This window comes from Macaca nemestrina, chromosome 17 (genome assembly GCF_043159975.1).
Source record: "Macaca nemestrina isolate mMacNem1 chromosome 17, mMacNem.hap1, whole genome shotgun sequence".
Taxonomy (NCBI): domain Eukaryota; kingdom Metazoa; phylum Chordata; class Mammalia; order Primates; family Cercopithecidae; genus Macaca; species Macaca nemestrina.
The window spans coordinates 53,850,095-53,868,964 of NC_092141.1; the positions used below are offsets into that span (position 1 = coordinate 53,850,095).

General features: G+C 43.0%; 1 protein-coding gene across 3 annotated transcripts in view; it reads right to left on the minus strand.

Moving 5' to 3' along the window:
* Positions 1-18,870, minus strand: part of LOC105476770 (HLF transcription factor, PAR bZIP family member) — a 60,100-nt gene that overhangs the window by 8,518 nt on the left and 32,712 nt on the right. For all 3 annotated transcript variants that reach the window (XM_011732943.2, XM_024791237.2, XM_011732942.2), the window contains exon 3: positions 862-1,082. In XM_011732943.2, the coding sequence (XP_011731245.1) occupies positions 862-1,082 (221 nt within the window). The remainder of the gene's footprint in view (positions 1-861; positions 1,083-18,870) is intronic.

The window sequence follows — 18,870 nt, forward strand, 5'->3', positions numbered from 1 at the left end:
ATCTCTAGTACCCATATGATTGGAAAGAAGCATGAAAGTTCTAAGCAATGGTTAATAAGAAATGGTTCTTTTTTGGCATTAGCAGACATGGCATAATTTTGGAAAGAATTTTCATCCTAAGGTATCGTTAAGTGTGTCTGGTTAATTTTCCTTTAAGCTGTATTTGACTTCCAAGGTAAATCTATTTCCCTTTACAGATAATGTGTCCCTTCAACACTTCAGAGAAAACCTACTCAGAATTAACCTAGCAGTGAGATATTCAAGTGATCATTACTTAAGATACAAAGTGAACAGTACATATAAATGGTGTCAGGGAATTACCAGTTTCCTTCACAAAATCCGACCCTGGTCATCCAAGGTTGGCAATATGGAGGAAGGACCTGTCTCTGGCTGTTATTCCCCGCAGCCTACAGGGAAATGGCAGCACCAAATTATCACAAATTCCCTAAAAGGAAGGTAACCCTTGGAGGGAGATGAGGTTCAGATGCCCTTCTCAAATGATTTCCTTTCTCTTTCCAACCTTGAAAGATTTGGGGTTTGATTGTATTAGACTTTTATGGGTTTGCATGCAGACAAGAGCACATTTGCTTCCTTTGTGGGCTTAAAATCACTCCATTGTGGACTTTAAATCCATTTTACCACTTCTCATTGTTTCTGTTCAGCATCAAGACATAAAAGTGTATTTCAAAAAATACCCAGACAGGAAACAACTTGCCTAGAAGTCACATGCCAAGAAACAGGAAAATAAATCAGAAATCCTTCATGCATTAGCTTCTGGGATCTTCCTGGGGTCACCCTTTTAATTTGTCTGCAGATACCACTCTCCATTTGCCCAAAGACTGATTACCAGTTCCAATTTACCTTCAGGTCATCAGGGATGAAGACTTTGCGAGCTTTCTTGATCATGGGCTGCGGCTTCAGTTCTTCCTCAGAGAACTTGCGTTTGCGAGGGTCAAACATTTCCTGGCCAGGGATGCTGGAGAGGGCAAGATCTGCTGGGTCTGGTTCATAACCCACTGGGACCTGGATGGTGTCAGGATCAATGGGACTCGGTGTATTGCGGTTTGCTGGCAACAGCTGACCTGGAACAACACAGGAGTTTTAATTCATGAACACCCTAGAGAGTCCCAGTAGGCAGCTACTTAATGATGGTCTGAGATGAGTGGTAAGAGTCTTCAGCTCACTTATATATGGTCCTAACATGATTTATCTTACTCATCCTCACTGCATTTCTGAGAACACAGCAGGTTGAGTATGACTTGACTCACGTCACATCAGGCAAAACAGAAACCCACATACACATGTTCAAAAACTAGAGAGGGAGAAGCCCAATTTAAAGATACACGTTCATTCTTTCCTATCACACATTTGCCAGGCACTCTGCAAGATGCAATGAACAGAACTACGGATTTTTCACCTTAAGGGTGTTTTCCAGGTGAGTTAGGGGGACAGATCAATAACTAGTCAGTTAGCGGAGAGTGTAGATGTTGGGATGGAAGTAAATCTCATGTGCTTCCACAGTGTGAGGAAATGGTACGTAACACAAAGGAGGTTAGGCAGCATTTCCTAGAGATGACACTTGGTACAGCTGCATCTTGAGACAAAGAGTAATTAGTCAAAAAAAAAAAAAAAAAAAAGGGTTTTCTAGGCTCCAAGACAAGACAGAGGTTTGCATTTTTGCAGAACCACATAAAGTCTTGGGTAGCTGTCACATTGAATCAGAAGAAACCATGGAGTAGGGAGAGGTGCGAGCACAAGAGACGTGGCCAAGAAGGTGGGCAGTGGGGATATAATTTTTAAAAATCCAAATGTCACTGAGGGATGCTGAGCAATGAAGTGACAAACAGCTGATGTTTGGAAGGAAGACTCAGGCAGCATGATGAACGGATTGCATGGGGCACGGCTGCGGATTGATCAGATACAAGGCTGTTGTGATAAACAGTGCACATATTGACAGTAGCAATGGAGATAGTGAGAAGGGGATTAGTTCAAGAAATATTTAACAAATTAGAAAGAACATAATAGAGACCATCTAACTTCCACTTGAGGGTCCTATAGGCAAGACCACTGAAATGCACGAACATCCACAGAACAATGGATTTCTTGTGTTTCTCAATGTGTCTTACTGGTGAAAGTGAACTTCATACCAGACCCAAATGTGTATGCTGGGAGCTCTGAATTTTAACTTCTAGTTTTCATCTGAATTTTACAATCGCTCCTCTCGCACCCCATGAATAAATAAGAGGATGTAGTTCAGCTGTGTTTGGCGCATCTCCTCCTCTTCCTCACTGCCAATGGTAGGTCAATGTGTGAAGTATTCTTTAGGTTTCATTAAAACCTACCCCAGGTTGAAGCATGAAGCCACTGGCTTGCATTCTAGCAAAACTGTAAAACTGTGCTCATCTGCCTTCTGGAAAGGCCTGGTGGGGAGTTTGCAAAATGAATGCTCTGGGTGACCTTCTAGGTCCCCACTCTGCTTTGCGCTCTCTTTGTATCCTGCTTGCCAAAGAGGAAGAGATGGGCCCTGAGGCACTGGCAGAGGATGGAGATTTCTCATTAGCCAATCTGTCGCTCAGCTCCAGCTTCTAGAGACTGCTGAGTTCTGTACTGGATGGTGTCAAGCTAGATTTGATCTTGTGCCTCTTGAGATTACCTCAGAAAATGAACCACATGTGATTCAAATGGGGATTGTATTTTCCCTTTAGAAACTCTTTGAACTTAATAACAAAGCTACCCAGTGCCATCACTGCAACGTCCCCACCTCCCCATACTTACACAGGCATATGCACCCATCTCCTATCATCATGAAACACCTCTTAATACTTCCCAAATCTAATTGCTCCAAGATCCTCCTTAGTACTCCAATATTGTTTATTATGCTGTATCAAAATGTTCTCCTTTATTGCTTTATAAATGTTCTTAAGCTGTACACACACACACACACACACCTCCTCTACCATACCACATGGTCTTTTACATTTTATTCATGTATCCCCACCTGACTCCTCACCATGACGCATACTTCAGAGTTCAGCTTCTACAAAGAGTACTCCTCATTTAATGGTGGCCTCTGAGATGCTGGACTCTGACATTCATTCGTGGACATTCTAACAATAACACTTTCCATTCAGGTGGAACCTTTCTTGGCATTCTTTCTCTCTAGGATTTTCCTCCAATGGAAGTAGGTCAGCCCTACCTGCAGAGTGGAGGAAACCTAACTGGACCACAGACAAGGTACGTGGCTTCCTCAGTATCAAACAGCAAATGGCAAAGGACCTGAGAAACAAAACCAGGTCCCGTTTCTCCCCAGAGATACCTTAGTGCCATCTTATTTATTTATATTTTCTGCTGAATTAACTCAGCTAAACTCATCTTTTCCTTTCATTTCAAAATGTCAATAGCATCACGAGTAAGGGGTATTTTTTTCTATCTCCTGTGGGATTTTCAAAATTTTAGTATAAGAATTGTCAATATAAGAATGCATGATTAATTTTTTAAATGATCAAAGATGTTCACTGCGAAATGTCAACAAATACAGAAAAGCGTCAAGAAAGTGAAAGTCCTGGTTCTTGCTACTCTCCTCTTCCCCCCAGTCCCACTCACTGTCTTCCCAGAGGTGATCACTCTTAACATCTTGATGTGAACCTCTTATATGTTGGTTTTTACACATAAGTGATTTAACCCAAATGGTATTATACTACCCACATATCTTAAATTACTTTTTAAATCTATCAATATACCAAATGCAATTTCCAATGTTAGTACAAATAAAACTACTTTTTAAAGGGTCAAGAGTATCCCATAGTTTGGATATATAACAATGTATAATTCCTCAACTGATGGATTTTTAGGTATATATTTTTGTAGAAGTGATTTCTAGAAGTGAGACTGCTCACACGAAAGGCATGTACATTTTTTATTTTTAAACATACTGCCAGGATGGCTATTAAAAAGTCAAAAAATAACAGATGTTGGTGAGGTTGCAGAGAAAAGGGAACATTCTTATACTGTTGGTGGGAATATAAATTAGTTCAGCCCCTGTGGAAAGCAGTTTGGAGAGTTCTCAAGGAACTAAAAATAGAATTACCACTTGGCCCAGCAATCCCATTACTGGGTTTACACCCAAAGGAATATAAATCCTTCAACCAAAAAGACACCTGCATTCGCATGTTCATCGCAGCGCTATTCACAATAGCAAAGACACGGAATCAACCTAGGTGCCACCTACAGTGGGTTGGATAAAGAAAATGTGATACATCTACACCATGGAATACTATGTATCCGTTAAAAAGAATCAAATCATGTCCCCTGCAGCAACACAGATGCAGCTGGAGGCCGTCATCCTAAATGAATTAACACAGAAAACCAAATACTGCATGTTTTCACTTGTAAGTAGGAGCCAAACACAGACATAATGCTGGGAACAATAGACACTGAGGGCTCTAAAAAGGTGGACGGAGTGGGGCAAGGTTGGAAAATGATCTATTAGGTACTATGTTCACTATCTGCATGGAGGGTTCAATCAAAGCCCAAATCTCAGCATCACATAGTATATTCATGTAACAAACCTGCACACGTACCCACTGAATCTAAAATTAAAAAAAAAGAAAAAAACATTTTAAAAACCTACTGCCAAACTGTCCTCCAAAAAATGTCATATTTACACTTGCACCACCATTTGTAAGAATGCACATGTCCCACAATTTGACTTTTTAAATGTTGCCAATCTGATATGCACAACTATTACTATTGTTTTGTTTTGTTTTGTTTTGTTGAGACAGAGTCTTGCTCTGTCACCCAGGCTGGAGTGTAGTGGCGCAACCTTGGCTCACTGCAACCTCTGCCTCCTCGGTTCAAACGACTCTCCTGCCTCAGCCTCCTGAGTAGCTGGGTCTACAGGCGCCCAGCACCACACACAAGTAATTTTTTGGATTTTAAGTAGAGACGAAAATTGTTTTGTATTTTTTAGTAGAGGCTATTTTTAGGAGAGGGTTTCACCATGTTGGCCAGGCTGGTCTTACTATTGTTTTAATTTCCATTTCCCTGGTTACTGGTGACACTGAACATCTCGCATGTTTATTGGTTATTTGTTCTTTTTAGAAAATTTTCTAAGGTATTTTTATACATATACTCTTCTAGGTGAGTTTCAGAATACATTGGTTAAGTTATATTTGAAGTTATCATTTTAAATATAACAATATTTGGCATTTCATAGGTTAATTTGAGGACAACTATCTTCAAAATATTGAATACACCCAGAGTATGCTCTCCATTTTTATTTTTTGTGGGCTTTCGTAAAAACATGTATCAGTTCAGTTATAGTTTTCTTTATTTTAGCCTCTCACATTTCAGTTTATTCCTTAAATGTCTTATGAGTTGTTACTAGCGTAAATTACCCTATTATATTTCCTAAGTGGCTACTGCTGCTATATAGTAAGCTACTAGTTTTAAAAGCTATTGGTTTATATCCAGCCACTTTACTTTCTTATCAGTTCTAATAGTTCTAACAGTTCTAACTTCTCTTAGTTTTTAGGTGAACAATCTCATCTTCTGCCTCTATAGACAGAGGTGGCATCCTTTCTATGTTTATAATTCCTACTTTCTTTTAAATAATTTTCAATTTCACTGCATTAGCCGGGTTCTACAAGACAATGAGAAGAGAGACTGAGACGAATGATCACTGCTTGTCCCAGACTTTAAAGGAATATATGCTTTTAATTCTTCAGGTCCTTCAATATAAAGGCTTGTTCTAGTATCTTAGTAGATACAACCTGACAAGGTAAGGCAGTTCCAACTCTTTCAACCTTTGTTAATAATTTTTAAAATCAGAAATAATGTATTAAGTTCCCTTAAATGCCTTTTGGTATTTATTTATTGAGATAATCATGCCATTTTTCTCCTGTATTTGTTAAGTCTGAGCTTGGTATTTCCAAAGCTTTATTTAAAAGATCCATAGTGGACAAGATCAACCCCATTACGTAGCCTCTGCAGTTACAGGAACATTGTTTTTTTTTTTCTTTTTCTTTCTAAAAGCATCTTGCTGAAACTCACTTCCAGAAGAACCAAGGAGGCTTTCTAGAGGAAAGGGTGGAACAAAGGGCTTAAAGAAATCTGGAAAGAGAATAGAAGTGACCTTCAAACCCAAAGTTGGCCTCTACTTTTGTCACAGACTGGGCATGGCTAAACCTCCAAATAGTATAACTGGAAATAGGATATTTCATATTCTTACATATTTTAGCAAGAATTTAGCAGCTTGTGTTTAATTAGCTGATTAGCAAGCAGTCGTCAGTGAAGGGAACAGCAGCACTCTATGTCCTTATCTCTTCTCTAGTCAATGGTCTATTTTTTAAATTTATGACTGCATCAAAGTTACAAATCATAGTGTTTGTGTTACTTATTATTTAATCCTCAAGGCTAATTGCAACACCTGCAATCTTTCTGATGTGCTCCTCATTCAGGCAGTTAAGTAAATAAAGCAGGAGATTTGCAGCAGTAACATCAAAACACAATAGTCTAATGTTGATCACTGATGAGCATTAGCCAGCTGATAACATTATCCTCTATCAATTAAGGCTGAGGAAAGAGAAGACAATTTTTATTTTGGCCAAAGTGTTTCCTTTAGAGCAGATGGGTGAAACTCCTAGTGATTCAAAATTTGGTGCCAAATCTTTCCCTCCTGCTCACCTCTGCCCTCCTCCTCATCACCAGTTTAGGGTCTGTTCACTTGTCGAATTCCTGGATCCCATGTGGTCATAACCTGAAATAGCATCTTTTACCCTCTTGCCATCCCCTGATGATGATACCATCATCAGGGATTACAGCTGACTTTGCTACAAACCATGCCTGCCTCTGAAAATCCTTTTAGATACGGGGAGCCAATTGACTTAGGAGACGATAGCAACACTGTAAGGCCAACGAAGAGTGCTCACAATATATACAGAGATTAAATTAAAACCTCACAAATACAGCCTAAGGATACAGGCTTTCTGGACTCTGAGGCCACAGTAGCTGGTCTCCATTCCCACAGCAAGAATCTGTTATTTGTCCAACAAGTCCTCTCTGCAAAAGCACTCATGTCCTAATGGCCAAAGGCTCATTCCCAACCCATTCATGTCCTATTCCATGTGACTTGCACTTCCAGGCAGAGCCTATTTCCCTACCCCTCACACCTGGGCTGGTCTCCGACTTGCACTGGCCAACAGAATGTGGCAGAAATGACAGGGTTAGTTCTGATGCTGGGCCTGAAGAGGCTTTGCATGTTTCTGCCCCTTTTCTGTAGCACTTCTGTCATCACCGTAAACATGCCCAGTCTAGTCTGCCGGAAAATGAAAGAACAGGCCAGCCTAGGTCAGCTTAAATCACCTGAACTCTAGATATGTGAGTCCAGCCAAGATCAGCAGAGCCACCTACCAACCCATAGCAATTACAGATGAGTGAACAACAAGCCTTTGTTTGTGTACGGTGAGTTTTTGTGGTTGTCTGGTAAACATTCTCATGGCAATGGAGACTCACCGGCAAGCTGAGTTATTGTGTAGGCAGAGAGTGTTTACACCCACATTAACATTATAGCAGGATTTAAATTTGTACAGGACAGTGGTTAGACCTGAGTCAGACCTGGGTTTGAATGCTGATTCTGTCACCTGTATGTTATAAACTTGAGCCTTTGTAAATAAATGACCCCCCAAAATGCCCCTCTAAATCCTAATAAGATCTGTACTGGGGAAAGGGACTACTGTTGACTTTTGCCCCCTTCTTTTTTTAACCTACCTGAGTTTCAATTTCCTCATGTGCAAAAGGAGATTACTATGCCTGATTCTCAGGGGTATGTGAAAAATGAATTAGATAACATACACAAACAAAGTGCTTAGCACAATCTGTAGTACCTGGAAAGTGTGCAATAAATGATCTGCATATAAACACATATACAAAACACAGACAATAGATCACAGATACTTGAAAGTAAATCAAATAAACAGACTATTTCCCCTGTCTAAGCCAGCACTGTCTGTCCCCTGAACTACTGCAACTTTTAACCTTCTCCCTTTTCTATCTCCCATGTCCCCACAGTGGTACACAGCACCAGAAAATAACTCTAAACATGCAGACCCATGCAGGTCACATCCCCGTATCAAACCTTCCCAAGGCTTCCCATTGCCACATATGATCAGATCCACGGCTCTACCTTACTCATATACTTGGCCACACCGGCCTTCCTTCTGCTCCGTGTGTACCCTGAATGTGATTCTACCCAGGCCTTTGTATTTAGTTTCCTCTCTACCTAAAACATTCTTCCTCTGCTCTCTGCCTGCCTAGTCCTCTTGCATCATTTAGACATTAGCACGAATGCCAATTCCTCGAACCCTCTGACTTTCCTCTACCCCTGCTCGATATCCATTAAACCACCCTATTTGATTTTTTTTTTTACAATATTTATCTCCATCTCAAACGATCTTTTCTATTTGTTTGATGTTCCCTCCACTCCCATGTAAGCCCCACGGAACAGTGACCTGGCCTTAACTGCTGCTGCCCCAGATTCTAGATGGAACCTGCATGCAGGAGATAGCACAAGCTACCGAGCAACTGGACATAATGCCCCCCTCAGATACTAACAGGGACTTTTGGAAGGAACAGGGGCTAATTTTAATTCTTATTTTCAATATTTTGCAAATGGTCTATAATGAGTATCTTCACTTTCAAAATCAGAAATTAAAAATGTTATTTTTTTCACTTTGTGCATGTATGTTCCAGGAGTCTGTGTTAAATGCTACTGAGAGAAGGCTGGGCATGGTGGCTCATGCTTGTAATGTCAGCACTTTGGGAGGCCAAGGAAGGTAGATTGCTTGAGGCCAGGAGTTCAAGACCACCCTGGGTAACATGGTGAATCCCTGTATCTACTAAATAATAATAATAATAACAAATAATTAGCTGGGCATGGTGACACACGCTTATAATCCCAGCTACTTGGGAGGCTGAGGCAGGAGAATCACCTGAACCTGTGAGGCGGAGGCTACACTGAGCCGAGATTGTGCCACTGCACTCCATCCTGGGTGACAGAACCAGACTCCGTCTCAAGAAAAAAAAAAAAAAAAAAAACCACTGAGAGGAGATCATTCAACCCCCTAGAAAGGAAGAAGAAACCAAAGAGAGGGAGGAAATGTGATGAGGAAAAAAAAAAAAAAAACAGAAGAGGTAAAAGCATGTTGCTCTGCTGCAGGCTGTTTTACCAAATCGAGGAATATATTATGGTTGATAAACCAACCTAGCTAAGACCTAGAGGGTTCCCATCCAAAAGGCCACAGCAGCAGATGCCCTTCAATGCATCTACGACCTGAGGGCAGAAGTGTACTAGGAAAGGAAGAGAAAGAAAGAGAAATTAAGAAACCAAGGAATAAATACAAGAATGACTCAAAGAAGAAATAAAGAAAGAATAAAGAAAGGTAATATGGAAGGTAAGAAAGGCATCAAAAGGGAGGGGGAGAAATAAAGAAGAAGAACAAAGAGAATGTCCTGGATCCCAGTAGCTGGGAACCTGTCATGGCTCTGACGTTTTTTAAATGTCCTGCACATTACACAGTTGATGTACTAATTTTAAGGTAAAAACAAATCATGCATACACACACACATACGCATACAAAACAAATCATGCATACACATACACATACGCACACACACACACACACACACACACACACACACACACACACACACTTCCTTTTTGCCTCATTCAGACAGCAAGTGCTCAGTAAGTTTTCAGTCCATGATTATAGAACAAATATACTGAAAGGTCCACTGTAAAGATCCTTTGATCTTAGTGGCTCTTATCCAGCAATTCTCTCCACATAGTAACAGGCTGTCAACAGAAATATGGGTAAAGCATGATGCTAAAAAGCCAGTTCAATCCATTATGTGTAAACATTAGGAAGAGAGTCTGTCTGTTACCATTTACCGAGCAGGCGAACACGACGACGTCCTGCAGGCTGGTAGACAGGCTTCCCTGGCCTACTGAATAATCAATATCAGTAATTTTTTTTAAAACAGGGTCCTGCTCTGTCTCCCAGGCTGCAGTGTAGTGGCGTGATCATAGTTCACTGCAACCTTGAACTCTTGGGCTCAAACAATGCTCCCACCTTGGCCTCCCACAGTGCTGGGATTACAAACATGAGCCACCTCTCTGGTAATATCAGTAATACAGATAGTGAGGTTCTTCACAGGTATTATTTCATTTAGTCCTCATAATAGCTACATGAAGGTAGAATGGTTCAGATACTCATTTTCCAGATGTGAAAATAAAGGAATAGAAAACAGAAAGTTTAAGACAAGCTCAGATATGCTAAATAATTTGCCCTTGCAAATGGAAAAACAGAGACTCACTTCCCCATCCTTCTCACTCTAAAACCCATGTTCTTTTTCATGCAAATGCCCCAGGAATGTAGCCAGGAAGCCTAACCATGCCCCAAGGAGAGCCAGGCACCTGGCCTTCCAGAATGAGAGTCCTGCATCAGGACCTGGGCCTCTGCAAGGAGGGCACTGTGTCCCACATTTTAAGGAGGAAAAAGTGGAGAGGCAGAGGGGTTGAAACCACCTGCTTAAAGTCACACAGCTAGAAAGCCAGGGGGAGGCCGGGTAGAGTACAGACTCCAGTGGGCTCAAACCATAGCCCATGCTCTTTCTGCTCCACTTCACTTCCTCCTCATGGGGGCAGAAGAGAAAAAAAGGGGAGACTGCAGTTTCCCTCCTCTCTAGCCCAACAGGTTCCTGGACAAGAGTTGGCAAACCCCAAAGAGGTAGGTATGGCTGTCTCTCATGGACAAGAGCCCAAGGAAGCTCCAGGCAGCCAGGCATCCTGCTTCCTTTCCCTCTCTTCTTCTTTTACCTCCCTCTCTCTCGTCCACTCCCTCATCCTCCTGAATGGCGAGCTGTGCCAAGAGCAAGATTGCATTTGACAAAGCAACTGCCGTCCCACAGGCCAGGGCTCCTGTCAATGTCACATCTCATGCACTGTATTTGTAAAGAGCTTCTGGATAGGCCAGAGAGCATGGCTCACTAGGAGAAGGGTAAGGATTCCCAGCAGACAGGGTGTCTGATGTATTCCGTCACATGAAGAAGAAGTTGGCTTCAAAGGTCACTTCTTGGGGGAGGTCTGTATTATATCTATGCCCTTAAACTATTAGTATGCAAATTAACGTTTGGTTTGGGCAAAGACGGACAGTTTGAACCCTGTTTCAATGCTCCCACTCTGGCCTGAGCCCCTTCCCTTGGGCCTGTCCTGCACGAGGTAGCTCAGTTCATCAGAAGTTGTAGATAAACAGATTCATCATGCCTCTGACACTACATAGTTGTGTAAGGCCTGGGGCCAGTTACTCTGCCTCAGGGTCTGGTTCACTCATCTATCAAGTGGGAGAAATGATGCCCACCTCAGGGCGCTGGATGGGATGGACAGTATGTGGGAAGGCCCCTTGGTAGGTGGAGAGTCCACACTTCCCTCCTGTCACACTCCCCAGCTCCCATTTCCCTCTCACTGCAGCCCAAGCAAAGCCTGTGAGATGTCACCCAGTGTGATCCTGTGCCCAGGACAGCACATTGCCCTGCGATCATGCATCAGTACTCAAAGTGGCCCTGACTAGACTCGTCAGTTTCTAACTTGGCAGGAGCTTAGGCTGGATTAACAAGGCCTCTCATTCCAGTGGTGTTTATCATCACGCTTCCTTGCTTATGATGTCAGCAAAACCTGCCTCCTTGAACCAACTGAGAGGTGAGACCAGTGGAACTCATAACCACAGCCTGTTAGAAGTCAGTTAAGTTGGCGTACAACAGACATGACAACTAGTGGCCAAGGCATGTGGCCCACGAGCCTTCTCGCCATTGCCCCCCATGATGGTATGACATAGCAACTTCCACCTCCTCTTCCCTGGGCCGGGAGCCTCTCCCCAGACATGTGGGGTCACCATGTGGCAGAAGGTGAGGCAGGAATGGCTCTGTGCCTTCTATCTTGGCCTCCTCCTACCTGATAGCTGTGCCAGCCCCTTAGGGCAAGGAAATATCATAGGGTGACCAGAAATGAACCCATGGTACCAGAGACAAACATCCGCATGAGGTATATTTCAGGTCTGGGCCCACTGAAGTGGGTAGGGATGGTCACGAATGGGAAACGAGAGACAACAACCTCTCCCTTCCCACATTCATATTGAAACCATGCCCCAAAGACTTAAACCAGTGACTCAAGAATTAAATAGAAATTCTTGAGCTTACCGAATGGCAGATAAAAAGAAGAAGAAGAAAAAAAGAAGCTTGTGGAAACACTAAAACTCCCTCTACTTGAAAGATGGTAAAGCTGGCTAAAATTGGTTGGGACCAATATGGCCAACTGGAGTCTGTGCAGAACGAGCTTACTGACGTCACAGCCAGAATTTCCACCACACGTTTCACATTCACCCCCCTCGCTGAATTTGCACAAACCATCCATGAGGATGCAGAGAGAGATAACTGTGCATGCCCAAGGACTTTCCAGACCTCACCCTTCCTGCCACCAATCACCTGTTAATCCCAAAATCCATCCCCTAAGCCTTTTCTACTACAAATGCTGCCTGAAAGCCAGCAAGCACAGGGAGACAGATTTGAGTTGGATCCTGTCTCCTTACTGGTCGATATGAAATAAAAGCTTTTCTTTTCTTAAAAACCCAGTGCCATAGTACTGGCTTCTAGTGCCCTGGACAATGAGCCCTATCACCTGGTAACAATGCCATGCTTCTCACTCCATCCCAAAGTTACGGAACTATGGTGGGAGAAGGGTAGCTTTCTAATTTCCTCTGTACTTGTAGGGAATGGATGGTAGGTTAAGATCTGGAAAACGGGAGGTTAGGTCAGCTGGTCAGCTGCTGGCTAGCTCAAAATCTGCAGTGTTTTGTGCAACAGTTATCCCTTCTTGAGAGAGTAGCAGTCAGTCCCTCCTCCCAGGGCTGCCATGGTGATGGTCGGTGTGATGACCATTTCAAGCCACACTGCAACTCTACACACTAGAGGACAGGCAACAAGAGACAGCTGGAGGAGCCCCCAGTCCAATGCTCACCTCAGCCCCTTCTCATATCCCTGCTATGGTGTGCAGAGTGGCGATGCTGGTCAAGGCCACCAGCTTTCCTCAGAGGAGTCTGAGGGGAGGGGACTTGGGCTTTTGTCAATATTCTACATCTGGTAGAACTAGCCCAATGACGTGCTGCCTACCTATAGCCTCATTCTGCCCTCCTAACAACTCTGTGAAGTAGGTAGGGCCAAATGGACCCATTTTAACTATGTAGAAATTGAGCCACTAAGCAATTTATCTCGGTCCCCCTAGGATGGGCTACCGAGGGGGCAGAGAAACAAGTTCTCCCATACCTGGAGTCTATTTTCAGAAACAGACTTTCCATTTTAAATGACAATATGCACCACTTGAATCAGCGCCACCTAGGTCCCTGGAGTCTCTTTAATTGTCTCACTTGGTGAAAATGTGCAGGCCTAGTTATTTGAAACCTGCAGTTTCCAAAGAGCTGCCATGGCTAGTTACTAAACTGACTATTCTCCTTTGGGCTACATTAAATTTTTTGTTTTGATTTAGAAGAGAGAGTGAAGCAGGAGATGAAATCAGCGACAATATTCGCTGATGTTCACTGAGAAACCATGTGAACTGCAAACAAATGACCCATATGCTTCCCAGGTGACACCCTCCCCTCCCCTCCAACCCCCTAAAATCAAGCTAAACAAAACAAAGGAAGAAAAACAAGGTTGTTCTAAAGTCTGCATTTCTGGATGAACATGAATAGGATTCAGGTGTGTCTGTGGTTCTGCAACTTCTCAAAGAGATCCACAGATTCTTTCCCACATGAGTCTGTAAGTTAAGCACTCAAAAGTAAACATGCCTTTCCAAAGCCTTCTTGCCTTGGCTCCTACCCAGTGTTCTCTGTAATCTCTTCTACTAAAGTTCACAGAGTCCTAAACTGATCTGTGGACTGCTGGTCATTGCCTCCAATCCCTCTGTTATTTCTAAATCAACATGTTTAAGCCAAACTCATCCATCAATCTCCTATAGACCATCAGCCTCTCCTGCAGGTCACCTCATGCCTGTGAACTATTTCCTCTGTTCTTCCAGGCTTTAAACTTTAACCACCCATTTCCCAGACAGGTTGGGAAAATGAGCCAAGGATTGGAATCCAAAGACCCCATCAATTATGGCAACCTTGAGATTAGTCCTCAGTTTGCCCACCTGTTAAATAATAGGATGAGACGTTTGGGATGATAGCAAAGGCTCCTTCCAAATCTAGCAATAAATTATTCTTGGAGTGCAGTGGAAGCTTTCCTTTGTGTTTCAGATCCCTGTCACAAGACAGGTGCAGTCATGAGGGACTTGGACAACTGCAAAATCTTCCTAACTGGTCTTTGCCACCTGCAATCCCATCTGCCAACACAGCCACTAGATTACTCTTCCTAGAGTATCTCCACCATGATCAAAGGAAGCCAATGGCTTCCCGTTGACTCCTACTCTGAAATCTTTGTCTGTTGGGGAGAGACCTCCACAGCCAGGCATATTGTTCCTATCTCGTGCTCTCTGCTCAAGCCACTGGTCTGCTTTGTTTCTAGACACTCTTGCTTCATATCTTCTCCACTTCTACTTGTCCTAACATCCATATCAAGGTCTAATTCAAGCCCTCTGACTCCTGACTATACCAGTGTTGGTGACAGTTCCTCCTAACTTCTTTCACAATGTCTATACTGAGAATTTCTTTTATCAGATCAAGTGACTCTATAATTTTTAATCAACGAGATTGAAAATCTTTCCAGGCAAATGACATGCCACTGCCTTACACAGAAAATGATAAACTATGTCTTTGTTGATTAAGACACTCATTTGCTGAAAACACTTTCACTGAGCATCTACTATGGGCCAGGCTTTGAGAATATATAAATAAAACCCAAACTTTAAAAGCATGCAGTCTGGAGGTGCAGACAGGTAAGTAAAAAGGTTATTATATTGCACAATAATATGTGCTATAAAAGGGCTTTGCCCAGGGAGTCACAGGTTGGAGTTCAAAGGTTGATCAGAAATCCCTATCTTTGGAGGGAGTGCAGGGACAACAGGAAGTGTCCTTCAGAGGGAGTTGCCATCCTGGCCAAGTCTTGAAATTGGCCAGACAAGTAAATGGGATAAAGGGTAACCAAGGCAGAAGGAACAAAATATGTGAAGGCACGAAGATATGAGAGAATTCACGGGCCAGTCGGGGAACTGAGAGTAGCTGGTGTAACTGGAGCTCGGGGGGTAAGAAGAGTGGTAAAGGCTGAGACAGACAGAGAAGGGTCTTAGATGATCAGGTTCTGTCTTCAAGGGAACGGGGAACTATCGATGCAATTAGAGCAAAGGACTCCCTTGTCTGGATGACTCGTTCCAGAAAGATTGTTGTGGCAACCTGGCAGAGCTTGGATTACAGGGGAACCCGGAATGGTGACAGCTCCCCTACATCAACAGCCGAGAACTAGGTGGATGCAAGAGTTATTAATGAGATGGGAGCAACATGAATTGTGGCCAACTGAACATGGGGAAAGAGAAGGAGAGAGCAAGATTCACTTTTAGGTTTCTGGCCTGGACACCTGGAAAGGAGGTGTTGACATTCACTGAAATAGGGAATATTGTGGAGTGAGCACATTTAAGGGAAAATAAAATGTCTCATTGCGGATCCATTGAGTTTCAGGTGCCCAGATGAAGAAGCCTAGAGCACATGGATCTCAGCTTCATATACCAATGTAGGCTATAGAAAAGCAATGTAAATTGGAGATACAGATGTTATAATCTTGATATCTCCCCAGACAAGAATACAGAGCAAGAAAACCAAAGAAAAAGTCCTGGGGAACACTGACAGTTTAGGTACAGCTGGAAGAGGAGGACTCTGTAAAAGGTACTTAGGAAAAGTCACACAGGTAGGAGGTAAACCAGTTCCTGAACAGGCTAGTGAAATGGGACTGACCAGAGATGTTTCCCTAGTTACACTGTTGATCCCTCAAGAGCAATCACTGTGCCTCCTAATCAAGTGGCTGCATTATTATATTGGTTAAACAAGTGAGGAAGGCCAAGCACTCACACCTGTAGTCCCAGCACTTTGGGAGGCTGAGGAGGGATGATAATCTGAAGCTTGGACTTCAAGACCAGCCTGGGCAATGTAGCAAGATCTTATCTCTAAAACATATTTTTCAAAAATTAGCTGGGCCTGGTGGTGGCATGTGCCTGTAGTCCTAGCTACTTGGGAAACTGAGGCAGGAAGATTGCTTGAGCCCAGGAGTTCGAGGCTGCAGTGAGCTAGATGGTGCCACCACACTCCAGCCTAGGCAACAGGACAAGACCCTGTCTCTTAACAAAGAAGAAGAAGAAAACAAAGCAAATGAGGAACAATATGACTAGGAGTTCAAAACCAGCCTGGGCAACACAGCAAAATCTCATCTCTAAAAAATATTTTTCAAAAAATTAGCGAGCCATGGTGGCACATGCTTGTAGTCCTGGCTACTTGGGAGGCTGAGGTGGGAGGATCGCTTGGGACCAGGAGTTCAAGGCTGCAGTGCGCTAGACGTGTGGCAGGCATGCTGAGGTGATGACATGCATCTTGGATGTTAGGTGTCTCCCTTCTATTCTCCTTGGGAACATTTTGTTAGAAGTGTTTGTAAGAGCACCTTGGTATGTTAAGAACCACGGCTAACATAGGTGCTTCCTTTTGCTGTCTATTGCATCTAGTGTCTGAAGTTCCTGCATCAACTTTCATTATTTTTAGATTTCATGTCTGGAGAATGTATGTTTTGGGGGGCATGGGTTACGGAAGTAGGAAGGATAGCAGGCAAAATAGCCTCAACAGTCTACGATTGGCACCACAGGCTGTCTTCCTATTAGTTAATGATCATTCTGAGAGGTTACTAAGTAAGTGTTGCTAAGCAATAAGAGTTGCCTGAAAGTGTATGCTAAAGAATATGGATTATTGGGCACAAATCAGCTAATTCCACAGAGTCATCTGGTACCTAAATGAAATGGACTTTATGCCTCTGGCATCTCATTTGGGGTACGGTGAGCAATCACCTAATACCGTCAGCCTTTGCAGTTCTTGCTGGGCACTTCAGCGTCTGCTTCATGTAAGTATTCACTGCACAAGTCCTGTTATTGACCAACTGATATATACCTTTGTGATGAGGTATTCTGGGAAGAACTAGATTAGAAGGAGGTGACAGTTTGATCTTCAGTCACGCAGGCAGAGGGAAAGAAAAGACCACAGAGCAGCCTATATAGTTTACAGCTATCTATAATCTGAATTAACATTCATTGAGCATGCATCTGATTTTTACATTCAGATGCAAGCCAAGACTTGGAAAAAGGCATACACTCAGGTTTTCTCATATAAATTCAAGTCCCACATAGGAGAAAAATGGCCGAACAGCCACTGATTTACACACGTAATAAAAACGGGGTTTATTAAACCTACTTCTTTCCACCTCCATGTTGGTAGGGAGAAGTAGGTAAATTTTCACACATATTTATAGGCCTGCAGTAATTCAGCCTTGCTTTATAGTCATACAGCTCCCTAACATACACTAGAATAATATTCTAGACCAGACAATTTCTTAGAAATATGTTGTTTCGGAAAAACTGAAATTTTCCAGCTTGCACTAAGATTAGCCAAGCTAAACCCATCTGTCTCCTGCTTAATGTAGTCTATGGAGAAAACTTCATGGGACAAAAATCTGCCTTTATATTTCACAGGCATAAGGTAAAATTTGTGTGCCTCTTGGGTAAACAGACCATAGATATGAAGTCATCATCAAAAGATCAGATTCTGAGTTCCATGCGTTTTCTTTCAGCTTCTCAACCCCGAGCCCACCAGGACCTATGTAAGAAGGAAATTCCACCGTGATCTGCAACCTTTGGGTAGACCAAGAATATTCCAACATCTCTGAAGTCCTTTGTCATTCGAGTATGTTGACAAACTCCCATCCCAAGCAGTATGTAGTTCCCCACATAAACCCCCTTAACAGGGGACCTAATCTGACCTCATCATGGGAGTCAGTTGGTTGATAAGGAGATCACCCGTGAAGATATGCCAGGCAAACGCTGGGTGGGAGTAGACAGGACTCAGTTTCTTCAAACAGGAAAAGAAAGAAGTGCTGGCCAGGCACAGTGGGTCATGCCTGTAATCCCAGCACTCTGGGAGGCCAAGGCGCGCAGATCACCTGAGGTCAGGAGTTCGAGACCAGCCCAACCAACATGGCAAAACCCCATCTCTCCTAAAAACACAAAGAGTAGCCGGGCATGGTGGGGGGCACCTGTAATCTCAACTACTTGGGAGGCTGAGACAGGAGAATCACTTGAACCCAGGAGGCGGAGGTTGCAGTGAGCCGAGATTGCGCCATTGCACTCCAGCTTGGGTGACAGAGTGAGACTCCGTATCAAAAAAAAAAAAAAAAAAAAAAAAAAAAAGAAAGAAATGCTGTTAGATGAAGACACATGGTCTTCAGGTTGGTAGGAGTGTAAAGGGGTGAGAGTAGGTGCCTCTCACCCCTTAGAGCTGCTCAGGGGACAGAGGAACACAGCAGAGGGTGACAAGTCATGACCTCAAAGGAAAGGATCAAATAAATGAGGGCTGGGAAATTTTTTTCAGGCAGGCAGTAAAGAAGAGCAATAACCAAAGTAGTGTCCTAAGATGGATAATTCTTAGAACAGGTTTTCTGAAGAAGAGATGTCCATTTTCTTTCAATCTATTGAGGCTACCTAAGCAAGGGAAAAGAGACACTTCCAGTTCCCAAAGCTATGTGATAACCTGGGGACATTTCAAACTGAAATAAGAGAAAGACTTTCAGTATCTACAAACTCTA